Below are 25,039 nucleotides of genomic sequence, written 5' to 3' on the forward strand. Positions count from 1 at the left end.
GGTGAGAATGCTGTTACAAGTTTTTGCCATAAAAATATAGGAAGTACTATTGTACATTTTAAATTCTAGTATGAGAGCAGTAAACAACAATGGAACCTGCTAGCTACCAACATTAACCCCAAAGGATGAGAAATACATATGACATCATTTCATCTTTTAAAACCTTACTATCTTTCATCTTTGGAAATTTTGTGGATTCCTTTAGATGTGTTCTAGCATTTTGAATCTTTCAGTGCAGTGTGATTGCATCGAACTTGTAGTGTGCTGTCAAAGTTAATAATGCTTAGAGCCACTGAAATCAGTTGACTTAAGTTAGCCATTACTAATCTGTCACATAGATTTCAATGGGTCTACTCTGCAACCCCACTCATTTCAACTAATCTTATACAGCAGGGATGAACAAAAAGTAGTTTGGGATCTACTCGTGGATCTCTGGGTGATCTGCAAGGGTTTCTAACTCCCATCTATAAAGCTTCTCCCCTGCCCTGTGCTAAAACAATAAGAGACTGGGGGTGGGGAGGGATGCTTGGCAGAAAAACATTTTCATGCAAAAATCTAGTCCTGGTTAAGAGCTTAGTTCTGATGCTGATTACTGATATGAATTACCAGTTCTGATAGTGGTTACCAAATCTAGAGCTGAGCATGTGTTCAGAAGTGCCCCAGTCCTTAATTTTTAGTGTAAGTCTGCATGGCTCAACCACTATTTTCCACCTGGCCTTGGCTGAAGGAGCTTGGGGTTTTAGTAAAAAATGAAATAGACCTGCAAATCTAAAATCTGCCCCACCACTGTGATACAAGACCAACATGAAATTTGCATTGAAATGTACTGAGGATGCAGAGTGATGAAAGTGGGTTACATGTTTTCCACAGTTCCCGAAATGTTGTAGGAGAGCTCTGAGTTTATCCGTGAACATGGATGAAGAGTTTTGGCACAACTCTTATGTCTTCCAGAGCTCCATTCTAGTCCATTAATGTCCGCTTTCATCACTGAGATCCTGCAGCAGCAATACTTTGTGGATTGCAGCCTGAATGATTATTCCGGGAGTGTTAGTTGTTTTATTAAAGCATCTCTTTGCTGCTAAAGGAAAAGACAAAAACAGAAGCAGTCTTTTTATTGAATTAATCTGATTTTCGTCTTTTGTGCTGCCAGCTATCAAGATTGTCAAATAAACCAGATTTGATTTATAAATAATAGTTCCATTATCTCTACTGGGGCACTGGTCAGAGTACCTGAAATTTTAATTCACTTGTTCAGCTAAATTTCATCCTCAGTTCATGGCCATAAAATTCTGTATTGACAAACTTTCAAACCAACTTTGACTCTGAGGTATCTAGTCAACATTTTTCTTCTGTGTGGATATTAGTTTATTGAATAAGTGGCATCTGTTTTCCTCCACATCACTGGTGGGGTAGGTATTTCCTTTTGACAGCTTTGCACGATTTATGGCTTTGCATGCTCCGAAGAAAAATAGTACTAAGCAAAAAATTCCAATTCATTACCTCTTAGTACTTAATTAAGTTCATACACATTGCACACTATAGGTGAACCCTGAGATGACTATGACAGCTGCTGAGCAGCAAGTTATATTATCTTTCAGAGACAGAATGACTTTTAATTATCTTGACCTCTTTTTTTCCATCTGTGATATCCATACATTTCCCTTCTACTTTGTTCCCCCTAACAGATGTACCAAGCCAAAATTATATTCTTGGTCATTTTCTCTTATCTCTGTGTTTAGGTACCCCGTGTTTTTTTTCCAAATAATAAAGCCAAGCTATGTCCACCATTATCTATGTGTTTTGTACAGCAGCAGATGAATTGCATTGTGCAGGTTCCTCCTAATAATGCTCTGGTGGTGGAAAGGGTAACAGCCTGATAAAGCAAAAAGAAATGGATCTTACTATCAGAAGATAAAGAAATAAAGAGTGCCCATGTTTTACCTGTCAGGGTTCTGTGTGCACACATGCATCTGTAAGAGGATCCGTTGGGTGAAAGTCTTAAAGCATTGCCCACATTTCCAAAGATGCCAGTCACTGAACTCTGAATTTAGTTGGCTTGTTGATGTAGGGCTCGCAAGGACTCGCTGGTTTTTTACACTGATCTGGTTAAATCCTGATTCGATGGAGCCTGATTTATCCAGAAGAGAGAAATTCCTGTTACACGGAGTCTGTGGAAATACAATGGACCGCTGTGGAGTGGCAGAGGGTAGTTTGCTACTTTTGTTAAATGGCTGCACGGTATCTTGTCTTGACATGGCTTCCATTACAGTTGAAGGGACATTCACTAAGAGAAGAGGGTGGGGGAAGAGAAAGTTTTTCTTATAACAAAGTATTCAGAGATAGGGAAAAAACCAAAACAATTTGAGTTAACATTAAAGAAATATGCCATCTGCCTTCCGCCTACTGACTAGAGCAAGTGTTTATTACTAAAGATGCACATTAAATGGGTCAACCTAGTACAGTGGTACCTTGGTTCTCAAACTTAATCCGTTCCGGAAGTCTGTTCCATAACCAAAGTGTTCCAAAACCAAGGCACGCTTTCCATAGAAAGTAATGCAAAATGGATTAATCCATTTCAGACTTTTAAAAACAACCCCTAAAACAGCAATTTAACATGAATTTTACTATCTAACGAGACTATTGATCCATAAAATGAAAGCAATAAACAATGTACTGCAGTCACACAATCAATCAAACAGCAGCTGGACTGGGTTCCACAAACAAAAAAACCACAAAAATGCAAAATAAATAGCAAAAACAGACAGACCTCAGTGTAACACTCAAAACGGAGCATGTCCAGCTTCCGAAAAACGTTCGCAAGCCAGAACACTTATTTCCAGGTTTGCAGTGTTTGGGTTCCAAGTTGTTTGAGTACCAAGGTGTTTGAGATCCAAGGTATCACTGTTAATGATCTCAGACCTGGTCTACTCATGCAGCTGAATGAGGTGACATAATTCTAATGTGTAGAATGTGCTGTACTTCCTGACAGCAGACGGGAGATTCAATTTTGCATTGCTAGAAAAAGAAGCAAGTAGTAGGTACACGAGGGTGTTTCAGACTGGGACCACAGCAGGGGCAAAGGGTTAAAGGTCCCTCCATTTCGAAGCAGTCCCAGTCCAGATCAGGTTATTTCATGACTGCTGTTAAAGAAATATTCACTCAGGTAACAATTGTGTAAATAATGTGATGTCCAGTTTGGCCCTAAGATCATTAAAATTTGGCTTAAAGGAAAAGTTACTTTGAAGGGGGAAACCCCTTACATCCTTCATTATTTCTTCTTTTGCAATTTTATATTCTCTATAATTTATTCCATACAAAATGTTATTGCACTTAGTTTCACATCTGAGCAATGTACTAAATAAGGAATAGAGAACAGTGAATAGCATCAATGATTTCTCAGGAGTCAGAGATAGTCTCCAGTTTTACAGCTGTTTGCTGCTGTTCTTAGAGTTGTCCTTTTTTAATTGTCATATATTAGGGGTGCGCAACCACTTTTTGCTATGGCCAAATAACAATTTGGGGTAATTTTACTATTCCCTGAACCACAGTGTCAATAAATCCTGTTTCTCTATTCCAGGTTTTGCAAGAAGTGAGGTTACTTGCAGCTCACTGAAGAGCTCTGGTTAAATAATAATAATAATAATAATAATTTGTTAGAGCAGAGCAGGGAAGGGTTTCTTTTCCAAAAATTAAAACACTTATTTGTTTTAAAAAATTGTTCACTGCTCTGCGTGGAAGTGGGGGGCGGGTGGGCAGGAATCTTCAGTACTTCTCAGGCAGCATTAAGGACAGCCTCATTTGGTCATGCCTATCTGGATGACATCAGCTGCCAGCATAACAAGGCCAGTGTGAAGCTGCAAATATGTAAAGAAAATGTACAAGCAAGAACACACATTGACTATGTCTTAATTATTTTGATTATTTAGGAAAGGAAGAACAAGAGAAAAACCCCTGCTTCTCCCCTGCTTCACAATATGAAATTAACATGGATTTTGGAGTTTTAGTTGGCCTGATGAAGGTAACAATGGATTCTGGAGGTAAATTAATTTCTTTTAATTAATTTCCCCCACAAAACCCTGTTTGTCAACAATTTGGCAGGCTTAATCTGGTCTGTGCCTTCAAATGTAATCTTTCAAAAGGGGGGAAGTGATATAAAATCAGTTCCTGTAAAATAGTATCAATGTTCTTTTCACACTTCCTTAGCCAGAACACAGGTGGCAATCTGTCCTATATGTACATAGAACCGTCTATACATGAAGGAGCGTCTCCACCCCCATCGTTCAGCCCGCACACCGAGGTTGAGTTCTTAGGGCCTTCTGGCGGTTCCCTCCTTCTGAGAAGTGAAGTTACAGGGAACCATGAGGAGGGCCTTCTTGGAAGTTGCACCCACACTGTGGAACGCCCTCCCTTCAGATGTCAAAGAGTGAAACAATCACATGACCTTTCATAGACAGCTGAAGGCAGGAAAGTTTTGGGAAGCTTTTATTATATGATGTTCTGTTTTGTCCCCTTATATTTTGTTGGAAGCTGCACAGAGTGGCTGGGGCAACCCAGTCATATGGGCAAGGAACAAGAAATAAGTTGTTGTTGTTTTGTTATAGCTTGCCCTTCCATTAAGAATACATCACTGCACTGCATGTTTCAGTTGCTTATGCTCAGGCTTAGTTAAGGGCTGAGTTACAGCAGGGCATGGCTACTAATAATCTAAGAGTTATCCTGATCCAACAGCAGGGGGCTAGCCCTGACACAGGGAGCTTAGAGCTTCAGCTCCTAGACACAAATATATTTGGATCAGGTCTTACACTTTGAATCAATTTACAGTTCATATCCAAAACATCCATGAGCTGAATAGGAAGGCAATTTTTGGTGATTCCCCTTGCCACCTGTAGTCCTCCATTTCCCCCTTAATTCTGCTCCTGAGTGTCACCCAATCCTTCAGAGCAATTTGGGGCAGGGGAGCTATAGGAGGCAGAAGGAATAATTGAAAATTGGTCTTGTCCCTGGTCTAGTTATGGGTGCATACTGTCAGCAGACAAACACCACCCAATATGCCACACAATGGCCACTTAACTAGTCAGAAGGTGGGCAGCGATGACAGCCCTCCCCCCAGAGGGCAAAATGACTTCACCATGATGGCCAGCCACAATACCGAAGTTCAAATTTGTCCTATCAGGGGCAAGCTGAGGGGTGGAGCCTGGGAGAATCCACAGGGCATCCTTATCGCATATGTGCAGCCACATCAGCCTTTGAATGGGATCTCAGGCCAGAACTTACAAAGGCATTAGGCAGGTAGCACTCAGAATCATACAAAGGGTACATTTGCCCTGGATAACCCTCATTTAATCTTTCCATGTAACTCCTCTCTTTCAGGTACCCCTTCCAAGAATGCCTGGATTTGTGGGCACTGAGCAAAAGTCTACGCAAGGGCAATGACTTGGGGTGCACAGTTGGGTCTCCAGGCCAGGGCCAAGATGACATGGATGGCCCAACGTGGCATGTGCTGGGATGCATCCCTAAGCTAGAGCATGAAATAGCAAGATGCAGCTCCCCTGATGTGTTGGTCCTGCAGTTGGGTAAAATGATCCGACCACCTGGAAGAGTGTCAACATTATCCTAGTCTTTGACGTAAAGAGACTACACAAAAAGTCTCCAATAGTCACCATCATTGTAGGTCAGAGCTCCTAAAACGTGAGCAGTGGCTGTGCATGTGGAAGGACCAGCCTGTGTTAATCATGTCCTCTGGAAGATAAGTGTTGTGGAGCAATGGAACACCTTGGTGACCATGTTATCCCACACCCAGCAATGAGGTTTTTGACAGTATGGACTTTTACAGGCCTGATGGTGTACATTTGACGCCTGCTGGAAAGGAATGCTGGTTGAGCGATGTGGCAGAGGATTGGTTGCAGCTGTGGTGTGTTTGGTGGCAAGATGGCAAAAATTAGTCGACGGATTAAGGCATTGGTTGAAATCCTTAGTCCAATTCTGGATGGGGTGAAGTGGTCTATCTTCAAGCAGGCATGTTCACAGAAGGGCTGAGCGGTACTCTGATTTATTGCCTAAAACCAGTATAGCGTTCACATTGCAATACTGGTTTCATACTTTCTGAGGTACCAATACATCATGGCTCCTAAGCTGCTGCAATGTATCAGCAGCTCAAATTGCCTTTGTCCAAGTGGGCGGGCTGCAACTTTCCTCTTGGGGCAGTTGGTTGCTCCAAGAGGAAACACACAGCCTACCCACTTGGGCAAAGGCAGGCAGGGGTAGGGCTGGGCAATGTTGGGTTTTCAACACTGTGGTTTGGTGATAAACCATGATGTTGAAAAAAGCTGCATTGGCCCCAACCGGCAAGGCACAGTGAAACTGCCTCAGCTCTCATGACAGGAGCTGAGGCGCATTCACTCCAACGCATCATGGGCTGCGGACAATGTAGCTGCCCCCAGCCTGCTGCTCAGCTGGGGGACGGAAAGGCTCCTACACCAGCTAAGCGAGTCCTAAGGTCAGGAACCTGTGATAAGGCTATGCTGGGAGCAGGAGGGCTCTACTCCCCCCTCCCAGCGGAGCCTGCCCTGGTGTCCCTGCCGCTGGCAAGGGAGGCTGGTGAACTATCTTGCCTGCTTGCTCCCCACTCCCCAAAGATGGACCAGGCGGCAGTAGCCAAGTACACACAGTCTCTCGGGCTCCTGCATTTGACTGCCTTAACCTGTGTGGGCACGTTGCAAAGCCATCCTATCTGCGCCTTTCAGAGAGGGCTGCTGATGAGTGTTGGGTCCCAGCTGCCTTCCACCGGGAGAGTCGGCTCCTAAGCCAGTCCACCCTCCCAGACAAAGGCAGCCAGGCGTAGCCAAGCCTGGTTCACCAGAGCCCACGCCTCACTGCTGGCTCGTGGGAGCTCCTTTAAACTTCTCCACTGAGGGGTGTGCATCTGTGCCCCCTCAATGGAGACCTCCCAGCTGAGCAGTCCCACTCCTACTTCTGTGCAAGCAAGAGTGGGGTCAGGGCTCTCTCAGCTGGGGAGGGGGAGCACTTTAACAGAACCCCCACCCTCACCACTGGTAGGTCAGGGACTCCATAAAACTGCTTCGCTGAGGCAAGGGCAGCAGCACGCACCTCGGCCAAGCAGTTTAAAGAAGTGCAGGGAGGAACAAGCTGTATCGGCACCTCACCAATGCAGCTTGTTTCTCCCTCTGCCAGTATGAGGACAGAGTGTGATGGCGGTCTCATCAGTGGTATATCACAGGTGGAACTGACCCCACTCCCGAGCTTGTTTCGCCCTCAACCTGCTGGGCACTGGAGGTAGAGGGACTCAAGCGGTGGGAGTTTCACCGGCGATGTACCGCTGAGGGAAACTGTCATCATGGTCTGCCCCTCATACCGCTCCTGGGTGATATATTGATCTATTACCCAGGCCAACTTTGAGGGCACCCCAATGCCTCATCAGAGCCTCCTTGAACCGCTCAGCTGGGGTGGAGTCCCTTCCCCCCAGCTGAGCACAAGCCATTGGGGCTCGCACACTTCCTCCACTAAGGCAGGGAGGAAGAAACAGCCAAGATACATTCCCCAGCCGTAGTTCAGAGGTTACCCCGTTAGAGGGGTCTAAGTAGATGTCTCTGTCCAGAAGCCAAGCATGGGGCAGATGGGCAGCCTAGTGAGGACCACCTTAGTAGACCTGCATCTTGAATGGTGCTCCATCTCAGGCATGACCATCGGCCCATCTGGAGGCTGAAAATGGATATATACCCAATGCGTGAGTCAAAGCCAACCTGTATCTGAAAGCAATAAAAGTTGTAGCCAATTTTAATCCCACAACATTGTGCTGCCTGTTTTGTTTTGCACCTGTTGCTGCCTGGGTTTCACCCTCTGGGGGGCAGTGGAACTACAGGTGGGTCCATAAACAGTTTCAAAATTTAAAAAAAATTCTCTGTGAATTACCTAATCATATGGTGGAGGTTTAAAGATGCTGACAGTGATAACTCTACATGAAATACAGGGGGGAAGTAATATATTTTAATGTTATATGGAGGGTGAAGTATGTGTCCAAGACATAAATTCTGCACGCTCTGCTGATCACTGCTCTCAACAAAGGCATGGAAAACTGGTGACGGTTAACAACCTTCATTGTGCTCTGGACTCAAGGACCCTGCTTGATGTGGATTATCCCTCATAACATGGTTCCAAAAGATTTTCATAAAACATTTTTCTGTAGCCACTTTAATTGTTTTGTCTGTTATTTCAATCTACAGACTACTTTTCCATGTTTCAGTTTTCAGAGCAGTGCCACAGCCCAAGCTTCATTCCTGGATTCTATGTTTAGTTCAATTCTGTCCCTACCAAGTCAAGAGTTTTTTCTTAGTGTCTTAAAATGGATCTCTAAATCTGAAAAATTCACAATAATTTAATGCAAACGGAGTGTTCACGGATTTAAATCTGAACATATTTTAAGGAGAACAAAGAACTAATTGTAGTAACAAATTGTGAAACCAACGTATACAGAGATGAAGTAAGATACTTACAGTTCTCATCTTGTGCAATGCACTGTAACGGGATTCCAAAGAAAGATGTGTAGCTGTCATTATACCAGACCAACAACTCTGTGCCCCTGGGAATGTCCATGCAAGCTCTGTAGAATATGTTTGACCTGGTCATAACAAGCAAAGGGAGAAAGAATGAATGGTTGGGCAATAATTCTTCAGGAGCATCCACTCATCAGTGAAAGAGAGAGAAAAGCCTAGTGAAAGCTGCCCTCCATACAGATCCTAGTGGTTCTAGCAGAGCTGGCTCCTTCTATACCCCACTTGCTATCGGAAGATTGCTTAAGGAAGAACTAACTTCCCCCGAGGGGAAGAAGAGAAAAGATACAAACCGTTCTAACTGTAGCTAGGAGTATGAAAAGAGCTGGTATAAGCAGCTAGCCTGTGACAATTGTATTTATTTTTACATAGGCAGAGGTTGCTCTGGTTTGTTTTTGTTAGAAGACAATGCACAAATACAATGAATAAATGGACAGATGGATGAAAGTATTCTAAGTGGCGCCCATGTAAAGCAGAATAACAAAGTACATTGTATTTCAAAGCAAAAGTCATCTGAACTCTGATTATATAGATGAATACAAATATATAATTTTGGCATAGCATCCTTAAAATATGTTTGCAGAGAAAATGATTGCCATGACGGAAGAATATTTCAAATTTCCATGAAATGTTTAAATGCATGGGGGACTTTGGGGTTCTGGTACTAAAACCAACACCAACACCCCTAAAAAACAACCCCATATCTAAAGTAGATCCCACAAGCCTGAAGTCTACTTCTGGCATAGACAAGCTAGTTTTCTTTGTTCCTAACACAGTAAACAAATGATTTAGATCTAAAATAAAAATGTTACTAATAACCTTGACATTTATTTACACTGCTTTTATCCTTGAACAGAAATACATTTCTCAAAGCTTTAGCTAACCCCTGCTGAATATGAACGTACATTTCTATAGAAAATGGAAGTCCACTCTAGGAATGTTTCCTCAAAGCAAGCTCCAAAGTGGAGCTTACTTCAATAACTTTCTTTTCTGTAAGTATGCATAGGATTGCATCCTTTGTGATATTTATGGTTACTGTGAATTTTTATGAAACTTTTAAGTTTGAAAGGTGGTATATAACTTTAACAAATTAATATGCAGATACACTGGGTCAGGCCTTCTCCTTGGTGACGCCCCAGCTTTGGAGTTCCTTTTGCCCCAAAATTCAACAGGCGTTGACATTATTTTTAGATAAGTGTTTGGAAACTGTGACTGATTTTATTACGGCTGACTGTTTTACTGCTGGTTTATATACCCTGGTTTTTTTATTGGCATTTATTGTTCTTTATTGAAGATTTACTGTCCCATGCCCTAAGATCTTTGGATGAAAGGTGGTATAGAAATATTGTAAATAAAAGAATGAAAGAACATATCTCTCCCCACCCAACCCCCAGAGTACGAATAAGGGAAGCATTGCTATTTCATAAGAATCACAAATATTGGATGAACATAAATGACAACCAACTAAGTCCAAAGAAGAATTTTGCTTTTGATACACCTTCGTGAAAAATAATAGACACGATGCAAGTACATGCAGTACAATACTATCTATATTTACTAAGAAGAAATTCCCACTGATTTCAGTGGGGCTTACTCCTGGGTATATTTCCCTAGCATTACCACCTAATGTCTGTACTTGGCTTAGGCATAGCTCACCACTAAACCCATGGTTGTAGTAACAGTTACCTATTCACCTATTCACCAGTAAATCCATATTTCTGTTTAGCTAACATCTTAAAATGGAGCTGAGATTCAAAATTTGTTTAAGCAGATACATAAAAATCAGTTAACCATTATATGAAACCCCACATGCTGGTAAAACCAATGTGAGACCAGGCTTTTAGGAGACAAAATAATAAAAACAAAAATAACTGTGGAGTGGCTGTCGCTGAAGCCAGTTATAGTAAAGTAAAACATACTTATATGAGATGGATAGTAATTCAATAAATACAAGACAAGCTTTCCATTCTGGCTGAAATATTGCCTACCAGAATTATACAGTCATTGTCGTAAGAAATGACAATTTTTTACATTATCTTGTGTAAAGTGTGGAGACATAAATGGACTTTTAAAAAAGTTGAATCTCCACTGGTTTCTGCAATGAAGAATTGCTACAAATATTAGCCTGAAGTTTGAGATAAGAGTGTGCAGGGTTGGTAGGCCTTAAATTTAGCCTCTCTATAAAGAATTGGCTGTAGCGGGGCAATTTGTTTCTTGTATAACACTGCCGACATAAGGAGAATCCTTAACCACATTTTTCATGGCAGTGAGATATGCACTTGTCAACATATTTTGTCACCGCAAAGTGGCTCTTGGCAACAGGATCATAAAGATCAATAAAAAAGTGCAGATTCTCAATATTTTACAAGCAGCTGCAAAAATTTCATTTATCTTGTTATTTTCCTCGCTTACTGCCACCCTGTCTCAGGAGGGCACTGCTGGCTAAGCATAATGCTTTTTCCCAACATTCTATGAATATCTGACAAAAACTCCTGCCTCCGTCTCTTTCCTGCCCTCTCTCCCTACCCCGCCATCTATTTCCACCCAAGCTGTACATTTTATTAATTCTTTCCACCATTACATAAAAATCAAAATCAGGACAGTGCTATAAATCACCCGCATCTCCTGACTTAAAATAAAAATAAAAATGAGTCTACTTTGTACTTCACCCTTGTAACTTTTCATCTCTCTGTTTGGCTTCACCTAACATAAACATAGCAGCCCAGCAAATGAATCTGCTAAAACCCAATGACACACTTTGCCGCTGAAAGAGCTGAACTGTTTTCAAGCAATGGGTGGTCTCTAAGGCTTGGAGTAGGCCAAAAAAAAAGGGGGGGGTAGTGTAAGCATACACGATTCCTTACAAGCATATAGAGCTTCCAAAACTTGCAGAAATCTCTGCATGCTGAAGTACATCAAAGGGATTTTTCCTCTTTCGGATAATATTTCCTTTGCTGACATGTATTTAGTATTGTGGTTGGATGACTCATAAAGATAGCTTTGTGGCGTCCCAACGCAGTTGAAGCAGAACACATGCCAACAAACATTATTGTCAGCTTCAAAATAAAAACAAAACGTTCAGCTAAGGGTCAATCAATCAAGAGTGCTTTGAAGAAAATTCCATTTAGATATTACAAATCATAACAGAATGAATTTGAAACAGCTGACTTTCAGTGAGGAAGACGTCCATGCACAATAAAAAAATTAAGACGGTTTTTCAGTGTCCAACTTTTCTATTTTCTTACACTTGGACGTGGTTCCTGGTGATAGATGCCAATTGTTGTTTTTTTAATTGTGTTTTTGTAGTTCATTTTTAAAAGATCTAAAGTAATCGAAAACAGATCAACAGAGGGAACTCTAAGGAACAGCTCCATCATGAAAGGAGAATTGTAAAATCCATTTAATATTGACAGATGTGTAATGACTTTCTCATGGTCTCATTTTGCTTGAGATTTTAATCTGCATGTACGCAAATATGCACACACATAGTGATCCAGTGATTTGCTGCAGACATAGTGGTGTAAATGGATGTAAATACCTCCCTTGTCCTCAAGGGCTGTCTGTGGTTCCTTCAATGGAAAGGACAACTTTACACATGTATCCTTTTTGGTAGCAGAAGTGTCACATGGATGAGCATATACAGGCCTCGTGGATAAACATATACAGGCCTTCAAATCTGCATCAGGGCAAAATCTAAGTATGAATACTTTACATAAATGCTCTTGACATTAAAAAACACATTGACTACTAGTCAAAGTGTTCTTTATGATCTCAGAAACAATTCTTCGATTTACCAATTTAATACTGTTTTGCTGACATTCAGAACAATTGTTGTTGACTTCTTTTAAAAATATAAGTCTCTGTTGTTGCACTTGGATTAGTGACACAAATTGACAAGTGTTTCCCCCCCTCTTTGAACTGCTTTTGTCTATTTTGATGGTTAACCCAAAGAAATAGAATTTGATGATTATCTAGTTATGAAAATGGAGGTATAATACAAAAACTACAATGTTTCCCCCTTTTTTATATATGTGATTTTTTAAATAAAAAATAACACAAAAAGGATTAAAGCTTGAGGTTATTTTTTAAAAGAATAAGCTAATGTAGTAGTTTCCAAGTTGGCCATTCCTTCATACTGCTAAGAAGTCCAGTAGGGCCAAATAGTTATTTATCACTGAGAGCCCCTATATTTACACAGCACATTTAATAAGCAGCTTTGACTGTAAATGTGAGCTCATAGTCACGTTATATATCCCAAATCAACTTCTCATGTTGGTTCCTTAGCTGACTATAGACTCTGGCCTTCTTTGCAGGCAGGTGCTATCCCACAAAATATCTGATTATCTGTGGATAAAGTTGACTGCTCCAATATTTTCAGACCAAAGTGGTAGTAACATTTGAAAGATGAATAAGCAGCATGCACTGTTTTTGGAAAACTGTGCTTTTGGCTTACCTTTTCAAGGTAAACATTGGCAGCCGGGTGAGTGGTACTATGCCTTTAAAAGCTGTACAGAAGGGACATATATTGCAGGTATCAGTCCTCCAACATCCACAGCACTCAGGAGTGGATGTCAGTTTGCAATAAGACAGCTCAGCAACACATGTGTCTCAGAAGTCACACGTGTTGTTTTCTTGCTACTTCACTATATTCATTTTGAGAAAGCAAGTAGGAAAAGCATATTATGTGAAGCCAGTTAGCTGATGGCAAGGAGTTACTCTTACAAAGGACTATAAAAGGGAATGAGACACATTTTGGGGGTACAAATAGTTTAGTAAGGATTAGCCATGATAGCTAAATGCTAGCTCCAGTTTCTGAGAGAGTTAGCGAGGAGCAAATCAGTTGCCTTCAGGCTTATGAGCTTCCTAGAAATATATGGTGGGCCACAGTGGGAAACAGGAAGTTAGATTAAATGAACTTTAGGTCATTTTATGTTGTTGTGCTCGTGGCTTAAATGTGAATTCCTCTGTCTAAATAAGACCAGGCCAGACCTTTTTATGTAAAGCGGACAATGGACATATGCCAGAGGTATACCAAAAGAATAAATTTATTGCAGGGGTACTGTTCTGCAAAATGGAACCAGCAGAAGACTTTGCACAACTTAGCAGAAGTACCCATTTTGAAATGCTGTACAAAACCTTGCAGTTGTAGATATTGTAATGTGTTCTACAAACAGAAGCGCATCACTGGGATTCAGTTGCCTATTCTCACAAAACCATCTTGTGCTACATCAGATAAAGCCCTCCCATTTTCAAAGGGCACATTTAGATCCAGCCCAGTAAGTTCAGCTCCTTACAGTTTTCTAAAACACATTTCTTTGGCAATGTTTTTATCACAGCAAAATAAACAGATATTCGGAGAATAAACTGAAACACACTTTACCTGTACTGGACTACGGTTAAGTTCTGCTCCCCACAGTGCCTTGCACATCGAATATACCTCATCCAGCTTGACTTACTGGGTTCCCCACCATCAATAAAGTGCTGTAGTGTCCCATCTTGGTCATATATCTGTAAAAGAGGTCAGAAGGTCAAGTAGTTAGAATGAATCATCAGCAATCATTTTCACTGGTTTGCCAGTGTTTCTGTGCGCCTGTTCCAGAAATTTATAGCAATGAGATTTCACAGCTTATTGATGCTTTTAGAAACCCAAACGGAACAAAGAACAAAATATTTTTAGTGATGGAAGTTTATCATGTCTCTCTTATCAGGCCAATCTTTCCTATATTTAACAGACTGTTGGTATATCAAAGAGGTAACCATGTTTCCCAAAGAATATTTAACCTACTTTGACAGGCCAGCCTTAAATAATGAACTGTGAGATAAACAAACATCAAGAAATCTGGATGCAAGAACTGCAGTGGAATGGCTGGACAAGGATCAACATTCTCTAAGCAAGTATTCTTCTGTTGTTGTTGTTGCACCAAAACCTCTCACTGACCAAATATTTCCCCAAAAAGTTATTTGCATAATGTTAATCATAATGTTAATGGGAAAGGAATGTAAGGAACAACCATGCTGGGAGAAATGTTTGCCATTTTGTACAAAATTGCAAACCTAATTGAACATGTAAATAAAACAGACAACTTAAAAATTGAATGTCAATCTGTGCAGGAAATGCTGAATACTATACTATACTGGGTTTTCAGCCCGACTATCTGGTGGCAAAGATACTCATCCAAGGATCATTCTGTAGAAATGAACTTGACAAAAGGAGTGCTCACTGGAAGGACAAATCGTGAAGCTGAGGCTCCAATACTTTGGCCACTTCATGAGAAGAGAAGACTCCCTGGAAAAGACCCTGATGTTGGGAAAGATGGAGGGCACAAGGAGAAGGGGACTACAGAGGACGAGATGGTTGGACAGTGTTCTCGAAGCTACCAGCATGAGTTTGACCAAAATGCGGGAGGCAGTGGAAGACAGAGGTGCCTGGCGTGCTCTGGTCCATGGGGTCACGAAGAGTCGGACACGACTAAACGACTAAACAACAACATACCTCTGTGATGGAGTAAGCATTACTAACATAGGAAGTTGTCTTATACCAAACCAGTCCATTAGTCTATCTACACATCAACCGGCATCAGCTTTCCAAAGTTTCAGGCAAAGGTCTTTTTTACTTCTATCTAGAGAACCCAGAGATTAAAGCTGGGATTTTCTGCATGCAAAACATGTGATATTACACTGAAACCATGTTCCCAAGATTGTGGTGTGTGGCGAGCAAATCCATACTTCTAAGTTAATTATAATGAATGAAAAACAACTATTTTTAGATCCTTCATCTGTACAGGGGTTTCTTTATTTTTCTTCAAATGAAGAATGAAAGGTCTATTTAACAGTAAGTGTACTTTTTAAAATATGACATTCTTTATGGGGATAAGAGAACCACAGTTTAAAGGTTACTATATTTTTAACTAACACCTTTTCTTTTGAGCCTTGCTCTTTTACCAAGGTCAAAGAATCAAATCTTTATGAGGGTTGTGAATGTTTAATACTTTCTTTTTGTGACTCTCATGATTATTTCATGTGCTTTTGGTTCTCTAGGGAATTAGAAACAGAAGAGCTAAACAAAAAAAACAAAACCAAAGTATTCTTTAGGTCTCATTGTTCCAGTTTGGAAAAAGCTGAACATGCACTTATCCCTTAAATCAGAGAAAGTAAAGCTCCCAAACCTGTTCAGAACTGATGCCTGTTCATTGAAAAGCTACATGTGGTGCTTTTGGGTCAACAGTTAACTCAAAAAGCAATGGTGAAGCCCCCTGATATTCAGTTGAAAAATGTCCAGAGCATTCAACAAAATGAAACTACACAGCTCTCAGCTCTTCTCTTCTGTTATTTTCCTGATATAAAATACCTTAATATTATCATGTCATCAGTAAGAAAGCTTAACTTCATACTCATATGAAGCAGGGATGAGGAGCCTGTGGCCTCCATGTTTTTGGACTAACATCACCCCCAGCTGGCCAGCTTAGCCAATAGGCAGGATGGCAGGAGTTTTAGTCCAGCAATATGAGACAAAGAGATGTGAAGGCCCAGGGGCGGGGCAAATTGGGAGAGGACCCAATATTTCCACAAGGACTCCCCCGTCCCATTTTTCCAATGGAAAACTCAAAATTTTGGGAAATACCGAAAAAACCCCTCTTGTGAATTATTTTGATCTTTTGGAATGAAAGAAATACTTTTTACTCTCTCATAATGTGTGCTATGCTTATTATATAAGGGGAAGAAAAGAAATATATGCAATATTTAATTTCTTATCAAACCTAAAGTTATCTAACTTTAACCCCATAAAATGTATGAGATATCTCATAGTTGTTTCAGTGTTCCTGTCTGGGTTTTCTCCCCCAATCTCAGGGTAAGGTCTTATTTCTCAGGAAATGGGGTGTTCTTTAAATATACCAATTAACCATGCCAAATAGTATAAAGTTTGGGATGTATTTCAATTTCTCCCCCAAAATTCCATTTACCTCCAAAACCCCGGGATAGGGAAAAGGCAGAATTTCCTTCCCCACCCCCGCCCATGGCTTCAAAATTTCCAGAAATTATAAATCTTTAGCCAAACCACACATGACATGGTAGATCCATCAACAGATCCATCAACTTTTGATCAAAGCACTGGTAAATCAGGAAACTCGTACAGGGAGGGAAAAATTGAATATCACTTTAATCAGTGCCATTGCTTTGACTGCATCGAAGACCCCAATGCCTGTTTTGGAGTATTTTTTTAAAAGATATCCAGTTATGGAACTTCTACATCACATGTGAATTGGACCACAGCTTATCCACAGAAAATGCTCCTTTTATTTCTGTAGAGAATCTAGTGCTAGTATAATTGTTTTAATCAGATCATGCATAAATATTGAAGGACTAACAATAAAAGCTAACACCAAACTGTAATTGGTTGACAGATGTAATTTAAATGCTTAGGCTTAAATTCTGTCTCCAATTACATGTGCTTATAACCCTTTTAAATCAACTGTGCACAACTGAATACAGACCTGGTGCTTTCATGACTACTGGACTACTTAATTTCAACACTTTTAAGGTTTAATGCTTTTTGAATAAATATTGTGGGTTCCAACTATATTAAAAGTTTTGCTACGCTGCTAAGTAAAACCTGTTGTTAATAGTGTACTTCAAATATTTCCAAACATTTAAAAAAATATGTTTAAAATATTTTTAATTACTATTTTATGTAAACATGACAGGCCACAATGACTGAAATGATGAAGATTGTGGGAATGAAGAAGCCTTTTATACTGAATAATCCTTTAATGTTTCTTAGAGCACATCAGATGCTATTCCACTTGAAAATTTAGAGAACTCAGTTTTATAATAGAAAATCACTTATAACTAGGGATAGAACAGAAATTCAGTTCAATCCGGATTTTAGTGCAAACCTACATAATTACTGTTTGAAAAATATAAATGAACTAAAACACAGCTATTCTTCAAAAACCACGCTGATGAATTTAATGCTGTTCTCCATCCAAGCAATAAACACAAAAATGCTTGTACTGGAAGTGTGTGCAAAAATGTATATACAGTGGTACCTCAGGTTACATACGCTTCAGGTTACAGTCTCCGCTAACCCAGAAATAGTGCTTCAGGTTAAGAACTTTGCTTCAGGACGAGAACAGAAATCATGCTCCAGTGGAGCAGCGGCAGCAGGAGGCCCCATTAGCTAAAGTGGTGCTTCAGGTTAAGAACAGTTTCAGGTTAAGTACAGACCTCTGGAACGAATTAAGTACTTAACCCGAGGTACCACTGTATTAGCGAAAAAACTTTTAAAATCATGGTTAGGGGAAACTGTATTCCAAAAAATGTGTCTATATTAGAAAAAAATCATACTAAAACTATAATTTTATAAGGGCTTTTTGTTTTTGGAAAATGCAAAGGGTCTTTGAAACTGAGGGGGGTTACTGTTGGGTTTTTTTTTGTTACATGTTATGTGTTTTTGCGTTTTTATATTGTAAACCACCCTGTGATCATCAGATCTACATCTGATAGATGTAGTATAGAATTTTAATAAATAGAAAACTATGTTATTATAATTCTGCATGCAATTGCACTCTTAATTTCTTACCCTTTGTGCTAGAAAATAAAATGTAATGGATTTTGTTATCATCTAGAAATCATAAATGAATTTGATTGTGTAAGCTGACCGATCCATTACAGCTCAAAGAGCTGCAGGTTGTCAGCTGAACTGGAACAAATGGGGCAACAGTTTCAGAGTATATATCAGAACCTCCCCAACCAAAACAAATTGCTAACCACTACAAATATTTGTTTTTCAGAAATGTTTTGTTTTTAATTTACAGTGAGTTCACACAACCATTCTTTCCAGTATGGAGATCAAAACAGATCATATTAGATCTCTCCACATCTTTTTCTTTACTTTGAACAGCTTTATGGAGCTTCTAGTTTGCTCAGTAAAGCAACTATGGAGAAGGAGGTTTTTAATTCTCCCACCCCTGTGTCGTCGTCTCCTATCTGATATAAACCAAGCAGGTTCCTGCATTTCCCCTCCTAATGGGGCTGATAACAGAACTGGGGGGGTGGGGTGGAAGTTGACAGGGAAATGACACACAAGGAAAGGAGTATCAGTCTCCTGAATCATCCCTGTTTGGGCATTAAGTTGACTTTTTCAGTTGAAGACTAACTGTGAAATCCTATATTGGGTGTGTGTGTGTGTGTGTGTGTGTGTGTGTGCGTGCGTGCATGATCTGCCAATTCCACAGCCCTGCTGGGTTACACCAAGATTTAGGGGTGTGTCTTTCCTTCATCTTGGAAGTTTTTGTTTTCCCTCTCATCTGCTTTAATGTGGAGACAATTAACTATATCAGCTCCAGGCTGGTATACCTAACAGAGCTGATTCTAGGATCTATCAGAGAAATGGAGGGGTTTGGGCCTCACAGATACTAGGCCTCCTCTGATCCACCCTACTCTCGCTCAAAACAACTTCTCTGGGGGCTTACTACCAAGAAAAACACCTGGCGGTGAGGGATTTACAGAATTTTCTGACCTGCTCAAGCCATAGGATCTGTTGGTAGGAATTGCTTTTGTCTTTAGTTAATGGCTAACAAATGCAAGGTTGTTGCATCTGCATGTTTTCCTTTTTCCATAGGTTTAACAGGCTTTGTGGTTCACTGGCTCAGTAATTCCAATCTCTGAGCAGTGAAAGATGCTCCTAGTTTAGTTTATTTATTTGAAGATGGTAATGTACCCTACATACCAGTCACAAGAGCACTTGGATGGAGTATGATGAGGCTGTGGAAGCTGTTTCCCACTTTCATTTATCTAAACCACTGCACACTGCAAATATTAAGCTACACTAAATGAGAATATAAATACAGCTATTCTGGGTCAAACTAATGACCATCTCGCCCAGTATTCTGTCTCCACTAATGGCCAGATGCAGATGCTTCAGAAAGTTTTAACCACATCGGCTGTTAATAGAGTCCCTGTAGTATGTTACAAGTCACTTTGTTTAAAGTATTATAGTATTAGGAGCACCTTCAGTATTACGATGGATGCCCTTAGCATCTTGTGCAATAGCTGTTGATATTCTTTCAGTCGTCTAAGAAATTTTCTAGTGCTTTTTTTGAACTCCATTAAGCAATTGGCAATTGCTACTGCTGTTGAAGAGAGTTCTAGAGGTTAACTGTGCACGACATAGAAAAAAATATAAATTAAGTTCACCGTCTCTAGGGGAATTGAATATACTAAGATAGGATGATACAAAGTAGATGAACTATCCAGTAACACTACCAAGAGAAGCCTGGTAGAAGAGCCAGGTTCCAGAATATATCAAGAATGTTGCACACCAAATCCTACCAGAAAATGTATTTCAAAAGTTCTTATTCTAATATGTAGCCAACCTTCTGGGGGACACTTTCCAGTGGTGGACAGGCCTAGAAGCAAAAATAAGCAGAGCCAACTAATGTGAATTTTAGCTTTAGAATCATAGAATTGTAGAGTTGGAAGGGACCCTGAGTGTCATCTAGCCCAACCCCCTGCAATGCAGGAATATGCAGCTGTCCCATACAGGGATCGAACCTGAAACCGTGGCAACCTGCTCTAACCAACTGAGCTATTTTTACTCCCCTTTGTAAGCTAGTTTCTATACACACTCACATACCCGTCTAAATACTCTATCTAGGCAAGCAAGAGGCATTATCAGAGTTCAAACACACATTCCAGCCAGGCAAAAACACACCAGCAGGGTGCAAAGCAGGGGTAGTGGAGGGTATGGCCTGGGGAAAGAGGTGTGGCTGGAGCCAGACAGAGAGGCCTGGAGGGCCACATTTGCCCTAGGGCTCTAAGGCTTCCCCACCCTGGCCTACATAACGCAGACTGGAGACTCTGAGATCATGGCAGCAGAATAGCGCATGTTTGTACAACATTTGCATGCAATATATAGGGTTTGCTCTGAGTTAGCAGGAACCTGAAAAAGCAGGGCTCCTAACTGCTTGCAGATAGCCTGTTCACATCATCCACTGAATAAAAGATTAGGAAGAGCAAGAGCATGCACGAACCCATTCCCTTCCCTCCACATATTTAGCAAATGTGTGAAGAGGGCTAACAACTGGATGGTTCAGAGATTCTAAAATAAGTAGAATCACAACAGGAAGACAAATAGGCCAAAGTCAGCTCCCTAACTTTTAAAAACAACAACACATGCATATTTTTATAAGCACGGCCCTTGCATCAGGAAATGATTTAATACCAATTTCTGTCTTTACTGAAAATTTTCCATCTTTCTCTATTTCAGTATAGTCATGCATCTGATAATTAGCTACTCTCTACTGACACAAATAAGTTATACTATATCAATTCATTATACAGTACATTCATTCATTCATTCATTCATTAGACAACTGATCTCAGACTTGACTTCAACTAAGTCTTTTTTAAAAAGGGGAACTACGGCAGTCTTTGCTACGCATCTCTTAAAGAGCAGGACAGAGGTTATTTAACAGCTTCTTACTGAGTAGTCCTTCTCTGATAGTCTTACAAATATTCTCAGTAGTGATTGATGCCAAAGGCAATAGCAAGGAAGTTCAGAAATCCCATAACTACTTAAATCTGATTTTTTCTTTTTTTTAATAATATTTTTATTAATTTTAAGAAATACAGAAAGAAGAATAAAGGATAGTTATAAGAAAGTAGAGAAGAATAACAAATTTCCATATTCTTTTTCCATCAAATCTAAAGGACTTCCCCGCATCCTCCAAACCCTGCGTTCTCTGTCATATAAAACATCAGCAATTTGTTAACTTATTTCAAAACTTAATGTATCTTCCATTTTATCATGTTCCCTAATTTCAATTTTTTGTTGTTGTTGTTGTTGTTTAGTCGTTTAGTCGTGTCCGACTCTTCGTGACCCCATGGACCAGAGAACGCCAGGCACCTCTGTCCTCCACTGCCTCCCGCAGTTTGCTCAAACTCATGCTGGTAACCTCGAAAACACTATCCAACCATCTCGTCCTCTGCCGTCCCCTTCTCCTTGTGCCCTCCATCTTTCCCAACATCAGGGTCTTCTCCAGGGAGTCTTCTCTTCTCATGAGGTGGCCAAAGTACTGGAGCCTCAGCTTCACAATCTGTCCTTCCAGTGAGCACTCAGGGTTGATTTCCTTCAGTATGGAGAGGTTTGATCTTCTTGCAGTCCATGGGACTCTCAAGAGTCTCCTCCAGCACCATAATTCAAAAGCATCAATTCTTTGGCGATCAGCCTTCTTTATGGTCCAGCTCTCACTTCCATACATCACTACTGGGAAAACCATAGCTTTAACTATACGAACCTTTGTTGGCAAGGTGATGTCTCTACTTCTCAAGATGCTGTCTAGGCCTGTCATTGCCCTTCTCCCAAGAAGCAGGCGTCTTTTAATTTCGTGGCTGCTGTCACCATCTGCAGTGATCATTGAGCCCAAGAAAGTAAAATCTCTCACTACCTCCATTTCTTCCCCTTCTATTTGCCAGGAGGTGATGGGACCAGTGGCCATGATCTTCGTTTACTATAACCCAATTCTTGTATGCTTTGTATTAAACACAATAAAGTTATTTCATTACTTTACCTCTAAATCCTTGTGTCTTAATTTTCATTTCAATAACTTACATTTGCTGAAGCTAGAGTTTCCTAAAAGGTGCATTTTTTTTTAACATTCATACAGCTTATAGTGTTTTTTCAAATAGTCCTTAAACTTTTTCCAGTCCTCCTCAATTGTTTCTTCTCCCAAGTCTCGGATTCTGCCGGTCATTTCAGCCAATTCCATATAGTCCATCAACTGTGATTGCCATTCCTCCAGCGTGGGTAAATCTTGTGTCTTCCAATATTTTGCAATCAGGATCCTTGCTGCTGTGGTAGCGTACATGAAAAAGGTTCTGTCCTTCTTAAGCACTCTCTGGTCCACCATGCCCAGAAGGAAGGCCTCTGGTTTCTTAGGTAAGGTAAATCTCAGTACCTTTTTTAGTTCATTATGGATCATTTCCCAGAAGGCCTTCACTTTCGGGCAGGTCCACCAGAGATGAAAGAATGTCCCTTCCGCCTCTCTACATTTCCAACATTTATTGTCAGACAGATGGTATATCTTAGCTAGTTTGACTGGGGTCATGTACCACCGGTATACCATTTTCATAATATTTTCCTTCAAGGCAGTGCATGCCATAAATTTCAAACCGGTGTTCCATAACCTTTCCCAGTCTACAAACATAATGTTATGCCCCACATCCTGCGCCCATTTTATCATGGCGGATTTGACTGTCTCGTCCTGTGTATTCCACTTAAGCAGCAAGTTATACATTCTCGAAAGTAGTTTATTTTTTGGCTCTAACAATTCAGTCTCTAGTTTCGATTTTTCCACCTGGAATCCAACCTTTTTATCTATTTTAAAGACCTCCTGAATTTGCGCATAGTGCAGCCAATCTCGCACCTTAGTTTTCAGTTTTTCCAAGCTCAGCAACCTCCAATTGTCTCCAATTTTTTCAATTATTTCCCAGTATTTAGGCCAATGGGCCTCCATGTTAAGTCTCTTACGTGCCTTGGCCTCCACCGGTGAGAGCCACCTCGGAGTCTTACTCTCCAATAAGTCTTTATATTTTGTCCAGACCGTCAAAATTGCTCTTCTGACAATATGATTTTTAAACAATTTGTGCACTTTAACCTTGTCATACCACAAATATGCATGCCACCCAAACGCATTGTCAAACCCTTCCAGATCTAGGACGTCAGTGTTCTCCAGTAAAATCCAATCTTTCAACCAGCAGAAGGCTGCAGACTCATAATATAACCTCAAGTCTGGCAGGGCAAATCCCCCTCTTTCTTTCGCATCAGTTAATATTTTAAACTTTATTCGGGGCTTTTTGCCCTGCCAAACAAACTTAGAAATATCCTTCTGCCACTTTCCAAAACATTCCACCTTGTCCACGATCTGTAGGGCCTGGAACAAAAATAACATTTTCGGCAATACATTCATCTTTACGGCAGCTATTCGGCCTAACAAGGAAAGTTTCAATCTTGACCATGTTTCCAGATCTCTTTTGATTTCCGACCAACATCTCTCATAGTTATCTTTAAACAAATTCAAATTTTTGGAGGTCAGATACACCCCTAGGTATTTTACTTTTTTAACCACATTCAACTCCGTTTCTTTAGAGAACTCATCTGTTTCTGTAACTGTCAAATTTTTTGCTAAAACCTTGGTTTTTTGCTTATTTAACTTAAACCCCGCCACCCGACCAAAATCAGAAATTAATTCTAACACTCTTTTAGTACTGGAGACTGGTTCCTGTAATGTTAATACCAAGTCGTCTGCAAATGCTTTCAATTTATATTGTTTCACTCCGACCTCGATTCCTTGGACCAACCGGTCCTTTCTAATCATGTTTAGCAACACCTCCAGAACTGAGATGAACAATAGGGGGGATAGGGGGCACCCCTGACGTGTCCCTTTTTCAATTTTAAACTCCTCTGTCACCACATTGTTTACTATCAATTTAGCTTTTTGTTCTGTATAGATTGCTTCTATACCATTTTCAAACCCCCGCCCCACTCCCATCCCTTCCAAATTTTTCTTCATGAACATCCAAGAAATATTATCAAAGGCCTTCTCTGCATCAATAAAAATTAAGGCCGCTCTAGTGTTAAGATTTGTTTGTAGGAGTTCCAAAATGTCAATAATGTTTCTTGTGTTGTCAAACAAATGCCTACCAGGGAGAAAGCCAGCCTGGTCCTTATGGATCACTTCATTTAATACTTTTTTAAATCTACTTGCCAGAATATCTGCAAAAATTTTGTAATCCACGTTTAGGAGTGAGATGGGGCGGTAATTCTTAAGTTGAGTCTTTTCAGTTTCTAGTTTAGGTATCAATGTGATGAAAGCTTCTTTCCACGTTTCCGGTGCCTTCCTTCCCTCCATAATCTGGTTGCAAACCTCCATCAAGGGTTGTATCAAATAATCCTTTAAAACTTTATAATATTTGGAGGTTAGACCATCAGGGCCTGGAGACTTGCCCAATTGAAGATTCTGAATGGCACTTTCAATTTCTTGCTGTGTGATGTTACAATTCAGGTTTGTTCTCATTTCCAGGGGTATTTTTTGTAATCCATTAGTTTTAAGAAATTGATCCACCTCGGAAGCTTTTTGCGGCCCTTGTGAGTAGAGTTCTTTGAAATATCTCTGGAAACACTTTCTAATTTCCTCGGGTTTCTGAACCATTCTCCCTTCAATCTCTAGATTTGTAACTGTATTTAGCTTTTGTCTCTTTTTCAACTGCCAGGCTAGCAGTTTCCCACACTTATTCGCTGATTCAAAGGATCTTTGTTTCATTTGTTTAATTTTCCATTCCACCTCTTGATTTATCAATTTTGAATATTGCGCCTGGAAAAATTTCACTTCTCTTAACACATCCTTCGACTTAGGCCTAGATCTTAATTTTTTCTCTCCTTCTCTTATTTTCTCCAATATCTTCTCCTTCTT

General features: G+C 40.3%; 1 protein-coding gene across 6 annotated transcripts in view; it reads right to left on the minus strand.

Moving 5' to 3' along the window:
• PRDM6 (PR/SET domain 6) overlaps positions 1-25,039 on the minus strand; it is a 107,205-nt gene that overhangs the window by 21,360 nt on the left and 60,806 nt on the right. For 5 of the 6 annotated variants that reach the window (XM_083702358.1, XM_083702361.1, XM_083702359.1 and 2 more), the window contains exons 4-6: positions 13,948-14,075; positions 8,511-8,635; positions 1,942-2,284 (exon numbers count right to left, since the gene is read on the minus strand). In XM_083702358.1, coding sequence (XP_083558484.1) covers positions 1,942-2,284; positions 8,511-8,635; positions 13,948-14,075 — 596 coding nt within the window. Of the gene's footprint in view, positions 1-1,941; positions 2,285-4,500; positions 5,592-8,510; positions 8,636-13,947; positions 14,076-25,039 lie in introns of those variants that run through there. The other variant, XM_083702362.1, reaches the window with a different exon arrangement.

This window comes from Podarcis gaigeae, assembly GCF_964106915.1.
Source record: "Podarcis gaigeae genome assembly, chromosome: 11".
In the NCBI taxonomy this organism is placed as follows: domain Eukaryota; kingdom Metazoa; phylum Chordata; class Lepidosauria; order Squamata; family Lacertidae; genus Podarcis; species Podarcis gaigeae.